At 42.1% G+C, this 25,311-nt stretch overlaps 1 protein-coding gene across 27 annotated transcripts in view; it reads right to left on the reverse strand.

Annotated features, from left to right (window-relative positions):
- The window catches only part of PARS2 (prolyl-tRNA synthetase 2, mitochondrial), a 44,688-nt gene that overhangs the window by 1,151 nt on the left and 18,226 nt on the right, over window positions 1–25,311 (reverse strand). For 7 of the 27 annotated variants that reach the window (XM_053243675.1, XM_053243688.1, XM_053243671.1 and 4 more), the window contains 17 exons: window positions 23,860–23,980; window positions 23,360–23,455; window positions 21,962–22,066; window positions 18,967–19,102; window positions 16,897–17,009; window positions 15,497–15,649; window positions 14,761–14,915; window positions 12,715–12,847; window positions 7,726–7,889; window positions 6,976–7,110; window positions 6,753–6,870; window positions 5,100–5,240; window positions 4,140–4,301; window positions 3,028–3,183; window positions 2,632–2,754; window positions 1,509–1,611; window positions 903–965 (listed from right to left, as the gene is read on the reverse strand). In XM_053243675.1, coding sequence (XP_053099650.1) covers window positions 903–965; window positions 1,509–1,611; window positions 2,632–2,754; window positions 3,028–3,183; window positions 4,140–4,301; window positions 5,100–5,240; window positions 6,753–6,870; window positions 6,976–7,110; window positions 7,726–7,889; window positions 12,715–12,847; window positions 14,761–14,915; window positions 15,497–15,649; window positions 16,897–17,009; window positions 18,967–19,102; window positions 21,962–22,066; window positions 23,360–23,455; window positions 23,860–23,980 — 2,177 coding nt within the window. Of the gene's footprint in view, window positions 1–902; window positions 966–1,049; window positions 1,181–1,508; window positions 1,619–2,028; window positions 2,126–2,631; window positions 2,755–3,027; window positions 3,184–4,139; window positions 4,302–5,099; window positions 5,241–6,752; window positions 6,871–6,975; window positions 7,111–7,725; window positions 7,890–12,714; window positions 12,848–14,760; window positions 14,916–15,496; window positions 15,650–16,896; window positions 17,010–18,966; window positions 19,103–21,961; window positions 22,067–23,359; window positions 23,456–23,859; window positions 23,981–25,311 lie in introns of those variants that run through there. The other 20 variants (XR_008305722.1, XR_008305723.1, XR_008305724.1 and 17 more) reach the window with 18 other exon arrangements.

Raw genomic sequence — 25,311 nt, forward strand, 5'->3', positions numbered from 1 at the left:
GCAATGTCTCATAGTGACCACTGGAGTTTTTTAGGGTCATGGATAAAAGTCCTCCCCTCTTGGTTCTTCCAGTGTTAGTCTCCATTTTGTCTCTCCAGAGATGGCTGTTTGTTTTGATCTCTCTTAAGCCATGAGCTACAGCTGAAATAAACTGCAGGCTCTTTCACATTTGTTTGTCACTTTTAAATAAATCCTTGTAGTTCTTCAATACTAAAAAACTGTCTCAAGACCTCTTGCTTTGCTGCTTTCTCACCAAACTGGTTTTGATCTGCTGTTTGGGGACCAAACTACCATTCTTTCCCTACAGGAACCTTTATAGTGGGAGAAACTGTATTTTATGAACAGGCATAATGCAAATAGAAGATTCCCTGGTGATAATGAAAGAGCTTTTATCATCACACATCAAAATACTTTAATACATTAATTAGCCCACAATTGCACAAGGTTTTTTATTTTCATACCTGCCGTGCACAATGAAACCACTTACAAATTTTGTGGGACAGCTTGCTACATTTTGTCAGACAGAATGGGGCAGCTAGCTAAAATTTAATAGAGGCATTCAGGGCTATATGTGAGATATAGTGTAAGCTCTAGTCTGTACTGAATTTAACCCACATCATGATACAAGTGAAATGTATAATATTAAAATAACTCCATCTAATTGCAAGCAAGTACAGGGGGTGGGTGGGAAATGCTGTCTATACAAGTGGAACAGAGTGTCCCTAATCCCTCAGGTGTGCAATCCTGAGCACACTTACTAGAGTCTAGGCCCCATTGAACTCACTGGGACCTAAATATGCTTAGGATCGCACTTGAAGTCTTTTTGCCTTGCTTTTATATTTGTTCTCTTTATCTAGTAGCACATAGACATATTACGACAAGGATTTTCTCTCGTAACTTACCATGATTTATGACATCCAAGTCTACTTTTTGTGCCTTGCTGTCCATATGCAGTATAAGAAAACCTGAAGTCACCACATAAGCAATTAATTCTCATTTCTCTGAGTCATATTCTAGTAGCAATTTACATACTGATACTTGCATACTTCCTTTTCAAGTAAAACAGACTTAAAAAGCAAGTCTGTTTTTTACAATTAAAATTCCAAAGCAGCACGTTTAGCACTGCAACTTTAAAGATATTCCCTTTGACAGGCTTCCTAACACTGCTCTACACAGTTGCCTGAGAAAGAGAGTATGAATTAGGTTCTGAAGCCAGCAAAATAATCTTACTGATTTTGGTACATAGAGGCCATAACAGATGTAACATAAAATGTACATTTGCATGGTAGAAACTGGGGAAGTCCCAATTAGAGAATCCTGTATGAACACATGCTAGCAAAGCATCTCAGCTGGCATTCCTTTAGTAGGACTGTTCTTTGCATTGTTTTTAATTACTCCTAACACTAAAAAGCATGAAGATCAAAAAGTAAAGGCACCAAGACATGAACAGTTCACTCTGCTATAAGAACATACAAGAATGGGGAGGGGCCAAATTCTTTTTCATTTACCAAGGAACATGATGGAAGCCCTTCGTATAGGGAGAAGTGGACTCGCGGTGTAGAAAAGGCTTTGGTACAAGAATCTCTGGAGAGTTCCCTGGTGTTTCTGTACCTGAAAACTCAAGAAATGCATAAATTGTATTATCACAAACTAAAAGTAAACTGAGTAATTTTCACAAATTTCAAGCAAGTAAAGGCACTAAGAGAAAGAGTTATGATCTAGGACACCCCTGGCTCTTATTTCAACAGTCATTAACTTACTAGTAGGCAAAAGATTACCCAGACCAATATCTATAATACTGGCCTGCCTCACAGGGTGGCTGAAGGGCTAAAATAATATATGGTTTGCACACTTGCACACTGTTTAAATGCTATCATTATTATATATACTGGTTTAAATCTGTCCTGGCTTTTATATGACTTTTTAATAAGTACCAAAAAAGAAAGAAAGAAAAAAGAAAGTTGAGTCCAGTATTAAAAACTAAATTATGAAAACCCTACATAACACTTCATGAGATTGTCTGCAAACCTGTGACACAGAAGGAGGGATGGACTTGTTCTCTCTTGCTGCTTCTGAAGGCAGGACCAGAACCAATGGGTTGGTACTCCAAGGAACCAGATTCAGGCTATATGTTAGGAGAAATTATCCGACTGAAAGAGCTGCTCAGTAGTGGAACATCGGTCCATCTTACAGAGCGGTAGCTTCTCCTTCACTGGAGGTTTCCAAACAGAGACTGGACAGTAATCTATCAAGGATGCTGCTGTGACAGATTACTGCAGCTAGGAGGGGATGAAGACTTCCAAGGCGCTTTCCAACACTAATATTCTGTGATTCTACGTCTGTATGACTAGGCATCCAGTGTCTCATGAACAGATTTGTCATCTTAAGCTTTTAAAACTGTATAAACTTGTTTTTCCTCTTGTGGCCTTGTTCAGCCTAGATGACAGGAAGCTTTAATATGCATGAATATGTATGTATGTATGTACGTACGTACGTACGTACGTACAGTGTGTGTGTGTGTACATATTTATATATTTGTAAACAAGAGAGAGAATTCATCTAAGCTGGCAACCTCTCTATTATTCTCAACCTAAGAATCATTCAGACTGTTAGACTTTGTAGACAACCTACCAAATACTGGCAGATTTCATCCAGAACTTCTTCATGCTCATACCAGGCCTTTTCGCAGACAACTTGCTTTGGTAGTTTCCATCCCAGAAACTGAGTGGATTCATCTAAGGTGTATTTACAATTCTGCAAGATACAGTGGGTTATACAGAATTTTCATTGTTCAGAAAGTAAATTATCCACCTACTGAATAACTTGTACAAAGAACACACCTGCTATTTGCTGCTGTCATATAAGGACTGTGAGTATCTAGGTTTAAAATGTATCAACTCAAGGAAGCATGTGTGTGTCCAAAGAATAAGAAAAAGGCTGGATTAGTACTTTTGTTTGAAAGATCTGTTTGGTGAGTATCTTGATGATTCACTGGAAATTGATAAATGAATGTCAACGGGAACTTGCCTGGGTTATGTCAGAGTCCTCCTCCTGGAGATGCAGAAATAATGGAATTATATTTTCTAGTATTTGTTGCCTTATGCTGAGTTCATTGTTTTTCTTAGCGATTTTCACCATTTTCCCAAAAAGAAATATGGCGGAAGCACGTATGCTTTCTCTCTCCTGGAAGCATTAAAACAATGGAAGCCAATGAGTTTGTCTCAGCAGAGAGTCAGGGTCAAATTGCGCTCTCTCTCTCTCTCTCTCTCTCTCTCTCTCTCTCTCTCAGCAAATAGCTGATTTGGGGGCAGAATGCAGCTTTGGGGAAACAGTTTTGGGTAGGAAGAGACATCCCTCCCATTCCCATGTGCCACAGTCCCAATCAGGACATGTGCCTGTGGGCAGTCTTCTGGAAATAAAAAGCACTTCCAGTTGGAAGCCCACCTCTTAAAAAGGTATTTGCATGCATGGCCTGAACATGCATTCTGAGTTTGACATAAAAATGATATAACACCTGATTAGTTTTGACCATTTTCTCATTCATATAATGAGGTAGTATTCCTGGGTCTTCTGTAGTAAAGTAGACAGCAAATAGTAGGTGACATAATATAGTCTATTATTATTAATTACTATAAATAATAATTACTACTACTACTATTGACACCATGAGGAGCCTTGTAGTTTTCTGCCTCAGTTTTGGTTCATCTCATCCCTATTGAATTTCATTAGGGAGTTACGTACTAGAGGATTATTTATTTCATTTTTATGCTGCCTTTCCTCCTCAGAATGAATCACATTGTTCTTCCCTATCATGTTCTTCTTACAACCCTGTTGTGTTATTCTTACAACATACAACCCTGTAAGATAGGCTAGGCTGTCTGGACTAACCTGGACTCAAGGTTACTCGTTTGCTCTATGGCAGAATGGGGATTTGAACTTGGGACTCTCCAGTCTAAGTTCAACACTTCAGCCACTACACCACAATGGCTCTTGTTATTAAGGGGCCTCAAGGGAAAATTTCTAGAGAATTGTGCTTGTTGGATTTTACTGCAAGCCAAGAGACAGTCCCATCTGTCTGGTTTGCAACAAAATCCAACTAGCACAGTTTTCCTAACCCCCAACACACACAGTTTTCCTACATCATCAAAGAGCTCCTGAAGATAAAGGGTGATGTTGTAAATGCTATCTGCACTTTCTGGGCCTGTAAGAATCTTCTCAATTTCAGTGACACTCTCCAGAAACAGTTTCCCGTTCATTCCAGAAAGGCCTTGTGTCATGGCTGGCAATAAGATCTTTATATCCTATAAAGAAATTGGTAATTTAAGTTCCAGGGATCCAGTTAATATATCACACTATAGATGAACGATTCTGATTTTAAGTTTAAAAACAGAACAGTGGATTTGACACAACATCATTTTAAAGAGAAAGAACATGAAGCTCCAGAAAAAGTCCTAGCGTGCATTTTCTCCAACAGGGCAAGCCCATGAAAAATACTTCTCAATAGCATCAATTTCCTAGTCTTATTTTTAAGTGTAGTAACAGAGTGTAGGTCTATAGGCCATTGCATCTGCCCCCCACCCACACCATGTATTTTAGCATATGAATGGACCCAGGGTTTTGTAGTGCATGTAGAGGGGCAATTCCGAGGAACACCCCTCCACATGATTAGAAGATGTGCTGAGATCATGTCGACCCTTTAGTGAAATTTAGGGCATGCTCTTGCTACAGTTGTGATGTTATCAGGTGTAGGGGTCTGTGTTCATCGGAACTGGCCCACTGTGGTTAAGCTTTCGATCAGCTTTGCAGGACTGGAATCTGAGCAACTCTAAGAGATCCACTGGAATCAAAAGAAATCCCCAGTTATAGTCCTGCCATTATTTCACTGGCTTTTGTGGAATCAGAGGTGTAGCTAGGGGATAGGGGGCCTGTGTTCGCCCCTCTCTCTGGTGGCCCCTCAGAGTGAGGGAGATAATGAAGAAAACAGAGAGGGATGGAGTTGGGAGGCCCTCAGGAGCTCAGGGGCCCAGGGTCTTTGAACCCATCCACTCAACTATAGCTACACCCCTGTGTGGAATAAAATGATGGGTTATGCTATTTACCTTCCTCGGCCAGTCTGCCATGTTAACCAGACCTCGAATACACAATGCCCGGATAACTGTGTTCTTATTATCCAGTCCTTCCTTTAGGCGATTCAAGCAATATAGATCTGGAAGTCTTTTAGCCTCTGACATAACAAGAAGCTAAAAGAGAGGGGTGGGGTGGGGAAACAGATCAGTAAGAGATACTGTAGGTGGACAAGCAGTTGCCTCCCTCAGTTTTTTCCTAGGGACAAACTTCACCAAAAAAGATTAAGATGCTGAAAATTAATTAGCCTGCTCTGGCAGTCAGTTATCAATTGCGGACTTGTGGAATTGTTCACAGCACAGCAGCTATTCTGTGGGATTGGCAATCTGCTTCTTGGTCTATGAATGAGACCATGTTTGGCAAAGAGCTTGCAGGAGAAAGAATTAAATCTCTCCTGTGTCTTAAGAAACTTGTATCTTCTCTGTGTTGCATTCAGTTGTAGTATGAGCATTCTAGTTCTCAGTTTGGTGTACAGTACTTAATCAGAGGAAGGGGGCAATGTCATCCAATGGTGTAATGTGCAGTCCAGCAGTTCCCAGCTCTTTGTCCCCAGATGTTGATGGGTCTTGGCCAATGGCCAAAGGCTGGGGAAGATGGGAGTTTTAATCCAACAATATCTGGGAACCAAAAGTTGATAACACCTGGTGGTTTTTAGTTCATTGTCTAAAAACCCTGCCCCAAATGTGTTTTCAAATATCACAAAGACAGACTAATTTAACAAATCCTACTAGAGCCAATGTAATGTTAAGCAAGAATTATTTTAATTTCATTTAAACCTGTACTAATTTTGTAATGTCTGAAAGAAGTTGAAGTCTCCTGAGAAGCTGGATGGTGCTTTCAGATTCCACATTTGCCCCATGGTAAAAGCAGGGGTCTGCTAACTGGGCAAAAGTGGTATATCAATATTTGTTGTTGATAGGTCTTTCTATTTCTCACTGACTGTAGTACAGTGGTAGAGCATCTGCTTTGCATGTAGAAAGTCCCAAGTTCAATCCCCGGAATCTCCAGGTAGGACTGGGAAACACTCCCACCTGAAAACTTGGAGAGCTGCTGCTAGTCAGGATGGACAATGCTGAGCTAGCTGGACCAATGACTCTGTCTAAGGCAGCTTCCTATGTTCATTTGGAGGATATGTTGGACACTGGACACATGGTTTTAAAATTCTTGGTAAGGTAGGTATGTCACTGGTAAAGCCACAAACCTGATAATGAGGTAGTTGACATGCTGTCTCAAATATTACGAATTCTGTCATTGTTTATTACTATATTTTCCAGGGCTGAATTGTTGTTTTTAAAAAGTAAAATCTGCTTGATTTTATAGCCCAAATATTATTTACATGTATGTATTTTGTACACAACGAATGTGCAGTTTTGACTTGCATTCCCTGCCTCCTAAGTAATGCAATAGGATTGTGCTTTTTTCAGGTACAAGTCTATTCTACTCTACTCTGTTTGTCCACTTACTCCATCAGTAACAGCTGCCTGATAATGCCCAGCAGATTCACACAGGAACTTTCCCCAATATTTGCACAGGGATCCTTTGAGCCACTCTGCATCCTCAGGTTACTCTGCATTCCCACAAATGCTTCTATAATTGCACAGCGTGAATATTGTTTGTGCAGTTCTTACTTCAACAAAGAAAGCCATTGCTGTGATCTGGTGCTCTTCATCGCCTCGCTCCAGGAAGGGAACCAGAAGGTACAAGATCCTCAGAAGGTCATAATGATAGGAGTTCTGAATCAGGACTCTGGTTAGAACACATATCACAGATGCATGCCGTTATTGTGAGCAGTTAACTCTGCTTTGGGCGTTTTGAATGTTTGGCGTGCTGTTGCAATATTTGACTACTCACCTTGCAAAAAGGCCTACCCCTCGATGGTGATCTTCAGAACTGGTGAGCAGCTCCCAGCCCCGCTCCTTCTCAAAGGCAGACTCGAAAAAGCATTTCACAGCTAGAAGAAGAGTCTTCAGCGCTTTCACAAGAAAGCTGAATTCCCAACAGAAAAATAAGACATATCAGAGAGCAGATGCATCATAGAGGATGAGCTAATAAGCTCCCAATTTGAAGGCCACCTCAGCCTCATGCAGTGGCCTTTGGCAAGTCACTACGAGTCTCGCCCACAATATGGAGGTAATAATACTTCCCTTCTTTACATGGCAGATAAAAAGACTGTAAAAAAGAATTTTGGTGAAGCACACAGAGCACTTAGGAAAAGTACTGCTGATGTAGTTCAAAAGTGCCCCCCTCATTTTTGCTCCCCAAATTGCAGGTGGTTAAAATGGGCAGTGGGTGGGGGAAGATTTCAGGAGATTTTGCCTGAAATTTTTTAGGGAGAGGTTTTCTGATTACGATGGTGGTAGCAGCATGGGTATCTTTAGACTTTTCCCTCCTTTAATGCTGCCCCTGTGTAGTGGTGGCAGGTGTGGCAGTAGTGCTGGAAACACTGGAGGCCTTCCCAGTGGAAAGGTCCTGGCTGGGTTTCACTCCTACCCAACCTCCTTTTGACCCTTACCCCAGTGAACACTTCCCCCCCCAAAGGAATGTTTGCTAAAGCGTTCAGCCCAGCTGCTCCCTCTGCAGTTTTGCCTCGCTGATATTTACCTCACAGGGTTTAATTCCTCCTGATAAACTGAATTCCTTCTTACTTGGTGCCTGATGCTATAGTGCACCTGAACAAGCAGTGTCAGCAGCAGCCGGGGGTAAATGTAGAGAGCCACATGTGAGCATTTCGGCACAGCTAACACCCTGCGGAAAGCGCTGGCTGTCTGGGAAAGGGAAAGAGACACCATTGAAAGATATCTTCCTCAGTGATTTCATTTCACTGCAAGGGATATCATTCTAGCACTATTCTAACATTTTCCTCCTGGGTTTTGGATATGAAGACTTCTTTATGGGGACAGGGTGATGGTCCACAACATAGTAGCCTGTGTAGACCTACATGGAAATATAAATTGGCCTAGCCTGAAAGCCTAGTTAACAGATATATGATTTTGGCCAGTGTGGATGTTAATTGAGACAATAAAGACATATGGAGTCCAATCCCGAGCATGTTGAACTCAGAAGTAACCCTCATTCAATGGGTCTTAGTTACTTATGACTTCAGTTTTAATAGCAAAACCATGAGTGTAAACTGAGATTACAGAATACAGTTCAAATACTAACAACAAAATACATTCAGATACAAAAGATATGGAGCTGACAATACTGACAAATTACATTGCAGGGTCAATGATGCTAAGGACATACATAATATCAGGTGACTTTGATCACAGGGGAGTCTGGGTGATGAAAAAGCTTTATGTTTCTCTAACTCAAACAGAAAAGAGTAAAACACTCTCAGTTTCTGAATCTATACAGCTTGCTCTAGAGGCCTGAGAGCGGCTCCCACTAACACAGAGATAGTGTTGCTTGTCTTCCCTATTTACAAATGCAGGGCTAATTATAGACTTCACCATATTTGTTTCCACAGCTCACAAACAACATAATTAATTTTAATTGGATGCCAAAATAGCAATCTTTAATGAAGTATATTCTAATTGGATAGTTTATATTACTCCCCCTTGTGGCAATACACTCCGTGGAACACTAAAGGAATGGCATATCTTATAATGGATGATAAACCTAGGATTCAGAATAGACTAACATCTGTAAAGTCATCATCCTGAATAAAGAATCAATTAGGTCTCTGCTTTAAAATATTAAATTCAATAGAGAAGGTGGACTATTTTCAAATGTGGAGAGCAAAGTGCCATGTCTCTGGCTAGTGACTATAGTGACTACTAGTGACTAGTGACTACGACTAATATTCCGTTTCCAACAGTTGTCAGATTCAAATGCATCAGCAAACGTGATCAAGAGCTTTTTTATTCACTTACTAAAGGTAAAATGTGCCATCAAGTCGATTTCAACTCCTGGCACCCACAGAGCCCTGTGATTGTCTTTGGTAGAATACAGGAGGGGTTTACCATTGCCTCTTCCCGTGCAGTATGAGATGATGCCTTTCAGCATCTTCCTATATAGCTGCTGACCAATATAGGTATTTCCCAGAGTCAGGGAAACATACGAGCGGGGATTAAAACTGGCAACCTCTGGCCTGATAATCAAGTCATTTCCTCGTTGCACCATTGGGTTCACTAGATTCACTAGATCCCCTAAAATAGCCAGTGAAGAATTGTATGAAATTTGAAGCTTTCATAATCTGCTACAAAATTATGCCAGTCCAATAAAAGATCTTGTATTTGCATTTTCTGTCCTTTGAAATTAGTACAGGAATCCATGTCCAATTCTCTGTTAATTTATAGTCATCAGGTGTTTATAACCTCAAAATTTTTAGAACCTATATCAATTGCATCCCATGGTAGGGAGTTTCATTGGTCAAACTGGTGTTATATAATGGGGAATATAATTGGTGGGAGGAAACTTTAAAAACCTTCACTATGTTAATTTAATTGAATGCTACTAGCTGATGAACAACACACTCAGTTTCTACAGGTTTGACCCTGGTGGGAGTGGCCAGCTGCCACTGTTCAGGCAGTGAAAGAAACTGTATTCAAGAGCACACTGTACAATGAAAGTAGGGTTTGTGTGCTTAGATCCTGTGAAGGAAGATACTGAAATGGCATGGACAACCACTGTCCAGCTTGGAAGCTACAGCAGCATGGCTCTTACTTACCAATGATCTTTCTAAGGCAGAGGTTCCCAACCTTGAGTCCGCAGATGTTGTTCGATGACATCATCCCCCGCCCCAATGGCTTAAGGACCCAAGGCTGGGAATGCCTGCCCTAACGCTTTAAAATCAGAGACATCATAGTCCAAGAAGCCTTGAAGCTGCATTCTCTAAAAACCACACTTTTAATCTTTCCTTACTTGGTAATCTCAGATATATAAGTGAGTTGCTAGTGAGGGTAGGAAGCATATGCTCAGAAGTGTCCTCTTTCCCAGCCAGTCAAGAAAAATGGTTCAAATTAATGCAGAATATATCAATCAATCTTTATTGATACTGTCGCAGACCAGCAGGCAGCCCAGTAGAATATAGGATACAACCAAAGCTCAATGAAAGCTTCTGAAACAGATTCTGAGGCTTGATAACAACAATCCAAGTTACTTTAAGGACTGGAACTGATATTAAAAAAAAAATTTTTTTTGTACCCACATGAATGAAATTGGAGGAGAACATGCTGTCTTCTGGTGTAATCTGAAGGACAGATAGCTCATGGATATATATAGAGAGCCAGCATGATGTAGTGGTTACAATGTTAGACTAGGACCTGGAAGACCTGAGTTCAAATCCCCATTCAGCCCTGAAACTCATAGGAACATAGGAAGCTGCCATATACTGAGTCACACTATAAGTCCATCTAGCTCAGTATTGTCTACACCAGGGATTCTCAAACTTGGGTCCTCAGATGTTTTTGGACTTCAACTCCCATAATCCCCAACCAAAGGCCACTGGGACTGGGGATTATGGGAGTTGAAGTCCAAAAACATCTGAGGACCCAAGTTTGAGAATCCCTGGTCTACACAGACTGGAAGCGGCTTCTCACTAGGTGACTCTGGGCCAGTCACTTATCTCTCAGCCTAATCTACCTCCCAGGAATGATATGAGGATAAACATAACCATGTACAGTGCTCTGAGCTCCTTGGAAGAAGAGCGGGGAATAAACGTATAAATAAATAAATATTTTCATCTATTTTCATCTAGGCTGAACTGTGAACCAGAAAATTGCTCAGATTTGTCGTTGGCTCAGGATCATAATTTCTGTTTCTGTTGTTTTGCCTAAACAAAAATAGTAGCCAATGGTGGGGGTGGCAGTAATGGAAGCTGCGGCTTATAGAAGCATTTTAGTTGGTATGAAGGAAAATGGTTATATGCCCACTCCCTGCACACTGTGGTGCCAATCCTGATATCCCCTTTATGGCTGCTTTTTTACTTAAGAAAAAAATGTAGCAAAAATGATGCGATTAGTGCTACATCTGTTTTGGCTGATACATTCACTAGGTTGCCTTACAGACAACACTATCACTGAGTCTTAGGCGTCCCCTGCCCTGTAATATGGGGACAACACTCATTATAACCCTGATAACTGAACAAAGAGGCGCCTTTAAAAGTGGTGATTCTTTTGTATTCATCAGTGGGAGAGCAACTGTCCTCCCTATCCAGTCCAAGGTCAGAGGCATTGTTCATGCTCGTGTCAGAGAGCTCCCTCCTACTCAGAAGCTGTACCCAGATGTTGAATGAGGTAGGAGGAAAGTCCTACGGCTCAGCTGCTGCTTTGCACATGAGCACAGACAGTGTCTCTGACCTTGGCTTTTACGGATGGTCAGCAAATGGGAGTGTGCACAGCTCCCAAATTATCTCCCTAATTATGATTGTGTGAACTGCCCTAATGACTTCTTCATCACTATACAATTTTTTGTATTATTATCAGGCCTGCAGAAATCTACTAGCCTGGTGGAAAATGATGCCTGACGAGTAAAAAAATGTCCTAACGAGCAATGTGCCAATATAGCTTGACGAATATTTTGTCTGGCTGATAAACTACGCCAACATTTATTCACCCCTGATTATTATTGTGCATTTTTATGTATTACTGTTTTATATTATTAATTATTATTAATTATTATTACTATTAATATTTCCCCTTGTGAGTAGGAGCAGCAATATTGGAAAAGATATCAGTATTCTAGGTTCTATACTTCACATGACATATTGACACATGGAATACAAAAGACTCATAGATAGTGTCTATGAGATAGTGTCTCATAGATAGTGTCTGGGATATGCTACCTTCAAGCCCCTTTGAACATGACAAAATTCCTACATGGAGAGCACTTCCTGCAGGAAATAGCATGCTGCATTGGCTGCATGTGACTATCACAAAGACACAGGGGCTATTCAAATGTAATGCTAAGTCACAGTTTAGTGTTGCAAGCTCAAGCCTCTGAGAGCCTCAGGCTCATGTGCTTCTTTTTTCCTCCCCTTTTGCACTGTAATCAGAAGCTTCTAATTGTGGTTAGCAACAAATCAGTTTGCTATTGTATCCCAACCTAGAAAGCTTTGGTTTGCACAAACCATATTGTGCTCTTATACTAGGAGCCCAAACCACAGTCTGATTCTGTTTTAGGATCTTGGCTTGTGGGCAAACCATAGTAGAACAAACCATAGTTTACCAGGACTGAAAGCATGGCAAACTATGGTTTGCTGCACACTGCAATTAGAAGTTTCTAAGTTTCTGATCATGATGAAGTGCAAGGAGTGGAAGGAGGACTCAGACTTGAGGCTCATGGCTGCTTTGTTTAGCATTACATCTGAACACAGTCAGTGTGTACATGTGCTAGGAAGTCACAGTCCTGTCACATTTCTCCAGTGCATATACATGCAGCAACATACATATGTGTCATATGATGTGACAATCTGCACACAGCCTGCACACTATTTCCTTCAAGGGATTTTGTCACATTTGAAGAAGGAGTTCCAAGAAAAATACTGGAACTTGTTAGAGAGCACTTTAAAAAAAAAGGTCCAGCAATTTTGCTCCTTTCTGCAAGAAAGGGTGTGTGTGTGTGTGTGAGGTTTGAATACTTCCTTACAATCAGGGGTGCGATGTAGTCTCCAGTGGTCCTTGGGTTTGTCTGCAGATTTTTCAGGAGTATGTTCATAAGTTCAGTTAGTTCATCATAGGAGCATTCTTTGGTCAACACATACCACATCTCAGTGGCAAACCTGCATGTTCAGGAGTGGAAAAGGACACATTTAAGGCCATGTATTCATAATGTTATCCTGCTCTGAGAAGAAGCCTTCAGAGAGCAATGACTGCTGAAAAGGTGGAGTCCACAGGAACCAATCCACCACAGATAGCATGTTCTGCTTACTTGGGTTCTCAAACTTGGGACCCCAGATAAGAACATAAGAGCAGACCCACTGGATCAGGCTCAAGGCCCATCTAGTCTAGCATCCTGTTTTTCACAGTGGGTGAGGGCTTGCCCTCTCTCCTGCTTTTACTCCCCTACAACTGGTATTTAGCAGCATCTTGCCTCAATGTTGTTGGACATCAACTCCCATAATACCCAGTGACAATGGCCATAGGCTATTAATGGGATTATGGAAATTGAAGTCCAGTAACAACTGGGGACCCAAGTTTGAGAACCCCAGGCTTAAGTAAGAGTAGTTGAATAATACCTTTATTAGGACCAACTAAAGGTTCACAAAGTACTGAGCACACTTTTGAATTCTTCTGGGTAGATGTTAAGCAGAAAAACATTAAGCAGAACAACAGAAAAGCAGGGCATGGTAGGGTAGAGTAGAAGAATAAGGTACTGTTGGGCTTGATATAAAAGCTCATGGCTGCAGTTTGTGAAGAGTCTTAATGTTATTGGAGGGGGTATTATGTAGAATTAATTAGACCATCTACATGGTACTTCCTTCACTTCATTTTGAGATGACTACAAAGTGGAGCTTTTCTAGCATGCCCCACAACTCCTTTTGCCCAACCCCCCGCCTTTTGTGGGTGCTTAACATTGTGTGCTTAATATCCAGCTTGAAAGAGAATTCTGGTGTCCTCAAACACATGCTCTCTAGTATCATTAGTTAGTCCTAATCGCCTTTATTCTCTTGTTGCTCTTTTTTAGCTTTTGTTGCTTTAATGTAAGTTATTACATCTAGAGTTTTGTTGAATTTTGTTATCATTTGAGCTATCTTGGGGACCTGTTTAGTTTATTTATTTACTACATTTATAGCCCCCTCTTCCTCCAAGGAGCCCAGAGCAATGTTGTACACCCACACAACAACCCTGTGAGGTAGGCTAGGCTGAGAAATAAGTGACTGGTCCAGAGTCACCCAGTAAGCTTCATGGCTGAACGAGGATTTGAACTTGGGTTCCCCTGGTCCTAGTCCAACACTCTAAGCACTACACCACACCGGCTGTTTGAAAGAAAGCATACAGTACATATTTGAAGATAAATAAAATAAATACGATCCCATTCCAGGCTGAGCTGGGGCCACTGCTGAGGAAGGAATCCAGGAGAGACACAGAATTTGGACAGACAATCCACAAAGCTGCACACAACAGGCATGAGATGGATGTTGCTCCAGCAAATCCTTGGAGCTGAGTGCCAATTTTTATATAGCTGCTGCCAAGGTAGAGTGGACTGGCTGGTTCGTTCCTCAGGGAGGCTCTGTTGTTTAATGGGGTCTTGCATGATTTTCTAAGCACTGACTCCAGAGGCTCTGCAGGACATCTCTCTGGGTTGGCAGGTCCTCAAGGGACTCCTCTAAATCAGAGAATGAAGGAAGGGCTGTATCCCCAGGTCACGGTGGGGATACTGGTTCTAGTTCTCCTGCTGTGGGGAGTCCCAGCAGCAAGGGGGCACCTGGGATCTGGGCTGTAGGATCCTCCCAGCCTGTCCCACCCCCTGAACTATCTGCCCCATCCATCGAGTGGGAGAGGGGGTCCCCAGGTCCAGAGTCATGACACATTCATATTTTCTGAATTGCGGGTGCCAGAATGCAGATGGGAGAGAAGGATAATCTGTAATGCATTCTCCAGGATGTCTTAAGAAACAAAAACAAAAAAGGGAGAGGAGTCTGGACCAGAGAGGCAGAGCTTTTAGCATGCCAGGGATCCTGGAGCGACGTACCTGTCAATGGGAAAACAACATTGTAGAAGGGCATTGCATACTTCTTGCATGTAGGTGTGAGCCAGGCTGCACATGACCTTCATCACTATTTGTCTGTTTTGGTAGTGATAGATGGAACCAAGCTGCAGGTATATCTTATCCACAATTTCTGGAATCTTGAAGGGGATGAGGGGGAAAGCAAGCTTAAATTAAATGAGCCCTACTGGAAATATGGAGTGCAGAGGGGAGGAACCACATTACATGATACAAATCAGAATGCTGCATGGAAAAGGTCAGTTTAAATGAGCTGCCTCTACCCCGCCAAACTGCAGCAATTGCTACAGACAACCACAAGGAAAAACTCTTTTTCGGCCAGACATCCTTCACTGCTAATTCTGAAGGTTTCTTGGCGCATATTTTGTACATGGAAAACTACATTCCAAGTCTGAAAAGAAATGAACATGCTTTACTTGGGTTCTTTTATTTCTCCCCAAAATTGGTGCAGGCAGCTGGAGTCAGTTAATTAATAATTAGGCATCAACACAGGAAAACATCTTGCGAGCAACTGAGACAGCCTTGCTAGCGGAGTACTACTGGGAAGACATATGGCTCTTCACCTCAGATCCATTTACCATCTTCAGGCTGTATGTTTGCAGGCTATAAAATGTCAGTGGCAGCTCTGAAAAAACCACCACAGAGACTGCTCTCCTCTCCCCCTCCCTCCCCCCCCCCCACCCCCGCTACCAAAGCCTCCAACCTGCTTGGATAAGTGGTGCTTGTACTCCTCCAGGATTACATGTGTGATGGTATAAGATGCCACCATGGTTTTTCTGTTGGATTCCTTCAGGCAGCCTATCGCAGTCAACAAAAGCTCCGTCATCTGTCTTGATGTGAGAAATGGCTCAAATTCCTAAGAAAGAACATGCAGAGCAGCATCTTGTAGAGTACTAAGCTAGGAGTTCAACTGAAATGGTAAGGAAAGGGGTGCCTCCTTTTATTCTAAAGAAAAAAATAATAGCTATATACAGTCCAATCCCCATACACTATTCAGAAATACGGGTGGACCTTGTTATCAGTGGGGGTTCCATTCCCGCAGATAACAAAACCACACATAATGAGACCTTAAGTCAATGGCAAATGGGGGGTTAGGTTCCTGGAGGGCAAAAAAGGACAACAACAAAAAAGCAATAAAAAGGCAGAAATTGAAGAAATAATGTACCAAGCCATACTATGCAGTTCTCCATCTATCCGCCCCCCAACCTCCAATTGAGCTAATTTTCCATGAAAAATTGCAGAGAATTATTTATTTGTTTGTTTTAGGAAAGCGCCAGAGAACGGCTCCAATCAAATTACGTCGGAGGTCATTTCCGGTCACCTAGGAACTGCGGATAGGCAAATTTTAACCCTTTTTGTATCTGCAAATAACGATGCCGGGTACACATGGCCCAACCACAGATACGTGAACGCGGGTGCTGAGACTGAAGATAACAAGGTCCACCTGTAAGTCCAGCTGAGCTCAATGGGACTTGCTCCCAAGTAGATGTGTACAGGATTTTGACTTTAGGCTTTCTATATTTGGATTTATTTAAGAAAAGTCAAGAGAGAAGAATCCTACTATCATGGGACCCTTAGAAGTAAGCATGCTTCCTTAGACGTAAGTCTAACTGAGTCCAGTGGGGCTTACGTCTCCAAAGTGTGCATAGCACTGCAGCCTTAGTGAACTATGATCAATCATTAATCAATTAATTAATCAATCAATCTATCTATTTCTCTATCATATTTTTATACAACCTGATCTCTCTCTCTCTCTCTCTGATATGATATAATTTATTTATTATTTCTCTGTGTAAATCGCCCTGAGCCATTCATGGAAGGGCGGTATAGAAATTGAATGAATGAATGAATATACATCTCTAGGTAGTGTACAAAATTTAAAACAATATAAAAAGTCACAGATTAAAATCTACAATTCTAATGAGACGGAAATCATTTCCATGAAATATGTAATAGGTATTATGTTGCTATGTTTTGTTCCTCCATACCCTGTCAGGATGAAGTTAAAAACATACAATGGGGCCCACAATGAGCTATGATTTGCAGGTCCTTTATATTGCATCACACTGAACACTGAATTTTTAACTTAATAATTTGATTTACCTTAATAATTTGAGAGACATTCTGCCCAGGGTTTAATGGTACATAGGTACCCAACTTCCCCTTGTAGATTTCATACTGTTCTGCATCCAGGGACTCCACTTCCATGTTAATATCTAGTAAAGAGGGATTTGCTTTTAATACCTGCTCCTTCTTTTTGTTTACATGCCAACCCCATCCCATATCCCCCATTATTTCTTAAATTAACTATGTAACAGCCTACAAGCCCCCCAACCCTCAGATGGTGGTCACCCAAAACTTGGTACTCAGTTCTAGATATTTTCCATCAGTTATTTGTCCCTGTTTCACTTTATGACTGCACTAGAGAGCATTTTCTCCAGCTTCTGGACAACAAATGTGACAGTGGTTGTTAGCACAATAATTCAGTTCTACCATCTCTACAGGAGAAGAAAAGACTTTCAAAGAGAAACAAGGCAATGGTTGTCGAATATGAAGTTAATGAATAAACAAAACACTCTCCATATTGTACAAAATGAGCATGAGTATCCAGATTCCTGGAATTCCATGACAATGATGTTTTCCAGAAACACTCCATCCAATTGCTAGTCCATGTCGTGGCCTTATCCTTCATTCCAGAATACAAATTAAAAAATGAAAATTAACTTTGAATATTTGAATTTGGGTTTGTATTGCATTTGTGTGCATATTGGTGTGAATACATATAGACAGGATTGGACTATATATGGGCTCCATTCTCTAAAGCAGTGGTTCCTAACCTTGGGTCCCCAGAGGATGTTGGACTAAATTCCCATTATGCATTAAAGGAGCTGCATTAAAAGGTCTTCTTGTTAGAAGCTAAGTTCTTGTGTAGACTATCAGAAAGCTGCCATTTTGCTTACAAGGAATTCTTGTTTCCCAGACAAGAAACCTATGCACAATTTTTTTGCCATCTTTGTTAGTGACTGTTGTGAACTCCAGATAACATAAGCAAATAAGCCATCTGCTCTGAAGATACCTTGAAAACACTTTGTTTGCTGCTTCTGACACAATAAGGTCGTCCACACGGCCAGCCCTACAGGGGTAGGACAGAGCTACCCTAGGTAGGGCGGGACATTTGAAGCACCAAGATCGCTCCCGATCCTACCACTCCTCCCCAGGGTAGATCTGCTTTTTAACCCAGGCTAAAAGTGAGGTAGAAGGACAAGTGCATGCCTCCTACCTCATTGCCTGGTTGTGTGGGTGCTCATGCTGCTGGCAACTGCTCCCAGCTGCTGGCAGCCATCTTGACCATAGAGGCCGAGGGAAGGAGCGACCTGGCAGCAGGGAGAGTCCCTAAAGCATTGTGTTACTTGTGTGGTGTATTGTGGGACATAATATCTGGCAGCCCAGCTTCCTCCCCGCCCCCACCTCCCAGTTGCTGTGCCGCTCATGTGGGTACGTGGGCGGAGGAGCCCTTTTGGGTTCTGGTCATGTCGGAAAAGGCAGGTAGGCTTCTGGTAGCCCTCCCAACTTTGGTTGTGTGAACAACCTTAATGTGTTTCAGATTACAGTGGCTGGCCTTCAGTCCCTTCAGAATTGAGGATTTTCTGCAGGCATTGCCTTGTTTCCCTTGAAACACTTTTCTTTTCTGCCATATTTTATTTTACTTTGGTATTGTACTGTTATATATTGACAGTTGTAAGCTTCCACCATGAATCCCTCAAGGAAGCTTACAACTGTAAATATATAACAATCCAATATCAAAATAAAATAAAATACGGCAGAAAAGAAAAGCGTTTCAAGGGGAACAAGGCCATGCCTGCAGAAAAGCATATTGTTGAATAAATAAAGCACTCTCACCCTATTCACACATTATGTTCAACACATGTGTGTACAGTGTAAACATGTGCAGATCTGTATGCACGAACAGTATTCATTCACACGTTGTGTCGAACACATATGAAGCAGTACCCAGGTTCATTTCAAAAATGAACACACAGTCATTCAAACAATAGCATGTACATGTGTACAGACACCTGAATGCACATTCAATGTAATGTCTGAATAGGGCTTCTGATTAGTGCAATTCTGCTATACTCAGTTTGAATACTAGATCTTGAGTAATTATCTTACCCTTTTGGTGCTGTATAATAGAGTACAAGAAATAAATGCCTTTCATAGCCTGGGAGCCAATCGTCATATCTGAGTCAAAGATACGCAGGCACAGCTGACCAATCAGAAGTCCCAACTTATGAAACTCATCAGACATCTGAATGGAGATATTGAAAGTGCTGGCATTTGACACTGAAGGGAGAGAAGAATCTATGTGATGGTCAAATGGACAATGAACACATATTCAAATGAATGCTGTCTGGAACTGAACTATTTCTGATGGGTCTAGACACATTTGTTAGTGCAGGGGTTCCCAATATAGGAACATAGGAAGCTCACTTCTACCGAGTCAGACTATTGGTCCATCTAGCTCAGTATTGCCTACACAGATTGGCAGTGGCTTCTCCAAAGTTGCAGGCAGGCATCTCTCTCAGCCCTATCTTGGAGATGCCAGGAAGGGAACTTGGAACCTTCTGCATGCAAGCACAGAGATGCTCTTCTCAGAGCAGCCCCATCCCACAAGGGGAATATCTCAGTGCTCACACGTCTCACATTCAATTGCAAACCAGGGTGGACCCTGCTAAGCAAAGGGGACAATTCATGCTTGCTACCACAAGACCAGCTCTTCTCCTTAGGCCATTGTGGCTGGGGCTGATGAAAGTTGTGGTCCAACAACATCTCAGGACCCAAGTTTGGGAACCCCTTTGTTGGTGGCAGAAACTGAGCAAAAAGCACTTGTGGCTCCTAAGGAGACTAGGTGAGTTTTTGCAGCAGAGAACGGTATGAAAAATCAGGTTATGATGAACTGGTTTTGTCTCTAAAAGACACTGTGGACATTATGAAAAGCCTCACTCTTTTACTTGTGGCTCTCAAGAGCTGCACATACTCTACTAGCATTACTACTCATCCTTTTTCATGTGTGTGTTGGTGAGTGGAATAAAGTGAGACAGAAAGAATCTATCTGATCCTGATAAGCACTGGTTCCCCAACCTGCCAGCTCAGCAAACGAAGAGCCTTGGGTTGCTCATCTAATTGGATTTATGGGAATGCTTCTCTTGAACCCAACATAGGCCTCTCTATTGTTTCCGCAGCCTCTTACCCATACAGCACACTGGCCTGCTTTACAGTTCTGTGGCACTCACTTCTGTCCACAAGAGGTGTATATTATTCAATACTGCATGTTATACAATATCCACATTACAAAGCTTGTCACACTATTGCATCTCCATTTTATTGCAGCAATATGTGCATGTCTCACATAATTTTAGGGACTTGAAATCATATTTCTCATAAGAACAGCCCTGCTGCATTATGCCCAAGGCCCTTCTAGCCCAGCATCCTGTTTCACACAGTGACCCACCAGATGCTTCTGGGGAACCCACAGGCAAGAGGTATGTGCCTGCCATCTCTCCTGCTGTTGCTCCCGCTGCAACTGGTATTCAGAGGTATCTTGCCTCTGAGGCTGGAGGTGGCCTATAGTCCACAAACTAGTAGCCATTGATAGACCTGTCCTCTATGAATTTGTCTAAGTCTCTCTTAAAACCATCCAGGCCGTTGGCTGCCACCACATCCTGTGGCAGATAATTCCATAGGTTAATTATGCATTGTGTGAACAAGTGTTTCCTTTTGTCAGTCCTAAATTTCCTGGCAATCAGTTTCATAGGATGGCTCCTAGTTTTATGTGTGTGAGAGAGAAATTTCTTTTTATCAACGATCATAAGAACATAAGAATAGCCCTGCTGGATCAGGCCCATGGCCCATCTAGTCCAGCATCCTGTTTCACTCAGTGGCCCACCAGATGCCACTGGGAGTCCACAGGCAGGAGCTGAGGGCATGCCCTCTCTCTTTCTGTTACTCCCCTGCAACTGGTATTCAGAGGCATCCTGCCTCTGAGGCTGGAGGTGGCCTATAGCCCTCCAATTTGTAGCCATTGATAGACCTCCCCTCCATGAAGTTATCCAAACCCCTCTTATAGCCATCCAAACTAGTAGCCAACACCACATCTTGTGGTAGAGAATTCCACAAGTTGATTATGCGTTGTATGAAAAAGTACTTCTATTTGTTGGACCTAAATTTCTTGGCAATCAATTTCATGAGATGACCCCGAGTTCTAGTGTTATGTATGTGAGAGAGAAATTTATCTCTATCCACTTTTTCTACACCCAGCATGATTTTATATACCTCTATCATGTCTCCCCTCAGTTGTCTTTTTTCTAAACTAAAAACCCAAGGCGTTGTAGCCTTGCCTCATAAGGAAGATGCTCTAGGCCACTGATCATCTTGGATGCCCTCTTCTGCACCTTTTCCAGTTCTATAATGTCCTTCTTCAGATGTGGTGACCAGAACTGTATGCAGTACTCCAAGTGTGGCTGCACCATAGTTTTGTATAAGGGCATTATAATATTAGCAGTTTTATTTCCAATCTCCTTTCTAATGATCACTAGCATGGAATTGGCCTTTTTCACAGCTGCCGCACATTGAGTTGACATTTTCAATGAGCTGTCCACCATGACCCCAAGATCCCTCTCCTGGTCAGTCACCAATAGCTCAAATCCCATCAGTGCATACCTGAAGTTGGGATTTTTCATCCCCATGTGCATCACTTTACACTTGCCAAAACTGAACCGCATTTGTCATTTTGTCGCCCACTCACCCAGTTTGGCAAGATCCTTTTGGAGCTCCTCACAATCTGTTTTGGATTTCACTACCCTAAATAGTTTGGTATCATCTGCAAATTTGGCCACCTCACTGCTTACCCCAACTTCTGGATCATTTATAAATCAAGTAAAAAGCACCCCACTTCTTACTCCCAATTCTTACTCCCCTCCATTGTGAAAACTCTCCATTTATACCTACCCTCTGTATCCTGTTCTTCAACCAGTTAGCAATCCACACATGGACTTGTCCCCTTATCCCATGACTGCTAAGTTCTCTCCACACCAGGCAGTTTTCTAATCATCGTAATGCATCTTGTCCACTCAACACTTATTGCTACCACAAGTCCGATATCACTCACGTATAATGTGGGATCAGTGGCTGCACATTCTAGCAGGGATATGTAGGCGCTCACTGCTCTAGCTCGTTCATGTTCTTGTTCAGATGTCATCCAGGGTGCCAAGTGCTGTGTGGATAAAAGGGGCAAACTATGAGCAACTGGGGATGAGGACGTATACACTACTAGAATGCCCACAAGTAATCTTTCTGTTTCCCTGATCATTATACTATGAGGCTGTTTTCATGAGACGCTAAGCCTGGGCTTGGCTGCCCGTGAGAATTGCCGGGATCCACATGGATCCCAGTAGTGCCGTGGTGCCAAACCCAGCACTGAAGCCCAACGCTTAGTCCATGTTAAGGGCGCAAGTGTGCCCTTAACCTGGCTGCTGGGATCATGTGTCAGTGCAGGCCGCTTGCAGCTCGCACTGAAACAGAGACAGGGACCTAGAGCACCTGCCCCCTAGGGGAATCTTGCAGTGCACTTTGCTTAGTGCACGGTGCACTGTGGGATAACTGGAGGCCAGGACGAGTCCCAGCCTCAGAACAATTTGCCCCCTGCTCTGCGCTGCAGGGAGCAACCCTGATCATGTGGGAGCATGCTCTGCTCTCCCATCAAGGACAGCATGGTTGTCTGGTGGGGAGGCAAGGTTTGCAAAGCCTTCCCTCCACCTGCCCAGTAGGTTGTGTGAATGGCCCCTATGGCTGTATGAATGAGATGGAACATGTTTGTTTCCAAGTGTGGTTTCAAGACAAGAATGGCACTTTTCTTTAGGAAATATGGATTTAAATCACCAAACCTGCCCTTCTATTCACAATAACAGGATACCGTTAGTTACTTCTTCTTTGTTCTCTGAAATCAGTTTCATTTTCCCCTATATGCTACTCTGTCAAAACTTCACAAAGTGGGAGTAAAAAACTTAAATATATTTCCTCTCCCCTCATTTCTACTTCTATCCTTCCACTTTACCTTGTTCCAAGAGAGTTCCATGACAAAAGACTGGAAAGGGTTGTTTCCTCCGACTACCATTTCTAAATTTCCAAAAAATAAAATTCCATTTTTTGCTGCCTTGCTTCTTATATCCAGACTGCTTGGTGAGAACATGTGCTAAGGGCTCTCCATAATCTTATTGTTTCCTCTTTGGCCTCTTATTCCTACTACTATAGCCCTCCCTGACCAGACTGGATGGAGTTACATCAAGTCAACATTTTTTTTAAAAATGAGTCTCTTTTGAAGAATGACAGCTTTAAATGAATTAGGCTTTTTGCTATTAGCCTGGAATAGCAAGTACCACTTTACTACATGATACGTCTATTCAGTAGTTCTAGGCATAGCTTCCCTTTCAGGAGAGAATAGGAGTGTATGTTCTCTTCACTTGCAGAAACAGATTCATTGGGATACTAATAGATCACAATTGCTTACATTTAAGAGTACAAGTAGATCATTTGTACTTGGTCTCTCTGATAACAGGCATTTCAGTGTTGTTTGCAGAGCTTGCTCAATCTGGTCATACAAGGCCTGAGAAAGCAATAAAAAGTTGTAGAATATAACAGAATTATTATATTGCACATAGTGTATACCGGCAGGCATAACAAACAGACACACAAACTGGGCACAGCTCTTCTTCATAAGCTCCATTCAGATTCATGGAGGTTGTACAGCAGGAGACAGAGCCACTTGGTGTACTCTCGTCGGTAGCAAGCCCTCCTCAGGGCCTGTCTCAAGTTAGGAAGCCAGATATCTCACACAAGTGCTGCAAAGAATCCTTCTCACTGTACAACAAAGCTGGGCGAACTGTCATGGAGGTTCCGAGATCAAATTATGCTGGTTTGATTTAAAACAAACACAAAAAAGATTTTAAGATCCATAAGGCACTATTTACGCACATGCCCTCCCCATAACCAAGAAGGACAGAGGAATACCTGTACGCCAACCTTTTCTTCAGCCTTCCTTTGCAAGGTGTCGACTGGTGGCAAAGCGAAGATGCTGGCAATGCAGATGTGAAGCAGCTTCTCTCTAGCCCAGAAAAACGACTCCACTTTGCTGAGAGGGAGGAGGAGGGAGGTGGAAGAGAAACAGAACATGCAATGGGCATTGTGATTTTCTCTGTGGAAGTGGCGTGGGTGACTTCACCTCTAACCATTCAGAGTAGTGAGGAAGGAAAGGGAGCTGCGTTTGACTGGACATAGGTTATATAGCCTACTGGATAAAAATGTACAAGTAGGCTGGGAGTAGCCAGGTTTGAGGTAAGGGAGTTCGATGAGACTAAGGACCACCCTAAGCCTTTAACTGTGATTTGAGTTTAGAACTGCCAGGCCCAGACCAAAGAACTACAAACCACACACAGAAAAATACTACAGTGGTCCCTCGACTTACGAACTACTCGACATAAGTATTTTTTGAGTTACAAACGGCAGTTTTAGATCCGGTTTTAGATGCGGTTTTTTCGACTTACAAATTTTTAGATGGGGTTTCCTCGACTTACGAATTTTACATGCGGTTTCCTTTACTTGCCTGCCTGTTTACTGCCTGTTTATTCTTGAAAAGAAATGTTCCTGTGCAGTTTGCAAGCCTTACTGGGGGTCTGGGTCTTTTTTCTAGGCTCCGGAACGCATTAATCCGTTCCCAATGCATTCCTATGGGAAACCACTTTTCGACTTACGAACTTTTTGACTTACAAATGTGCATTCGGAACAGATTAATTTCGTAAGTAGAGGGACCACTGTATATGAGTAGTCACCAATGCAGTAAGATAAGACAGAACAATCAACAATAAAAACGATACAACAAACTATACAAATATTTAATAGATCATATAAAGACAGGCACATAACAATAATTCTCCAAGTGTTATACCATCGAGACAAAGCTTATAAAGTCACGTACAATCATAATGAAGTCATAAAGTAAATAGGTAGATATATCCAGCAGTATCTACAGCGGTGACCCAGTGTTCCTCCATTTCAAAAGTAATGTATTTTTCAAGCAGATAAATATAAATGTACAGTTCTCCAAATGATATTCTGGATGATCTCCTTATTGGAGATCTTGCTTTTTCAATCAAAGACAATGCTTGCCAATCCATTCAACTTTTTAAAGGGCTTATACAATATGAACATCATTCTCCAGTATCTTTGTCAATGTAATACTTCTTAGGGCTTCACCAACAATTCAAATGAGCCTGCTCCTTTAACAGGCCTTCAACAGTAATTCAAGGAGGTCCATGCATCTATGTCTCTCAGTGCTTTACACTTGGAAGCTTAGCAAGCCACAAGTTGATGGTTTTGTGGTTTATAGATCCTGGTGCGCTACTGCGCTTAGTTTTTGGCTTTTAAGATAAGACAGACCATAGGCATGTCTAGCACTGCCTAAAT

This window comes from Hemicordylus capensis, chromosome 4, assembly GCF_027244095.1.
Source record: "Hemicordylus capensis ecotype Gifberg chromosome 4, rHemCap1.1.pri, whole genome shotgun sequence".
Classification (NCBI taxonomy): Eukaryota; Metazoa; Chordata; class Lepidosauria; order Squamata; family Cordylidae; genus Hemicordylus; species Hemicordylus capensis.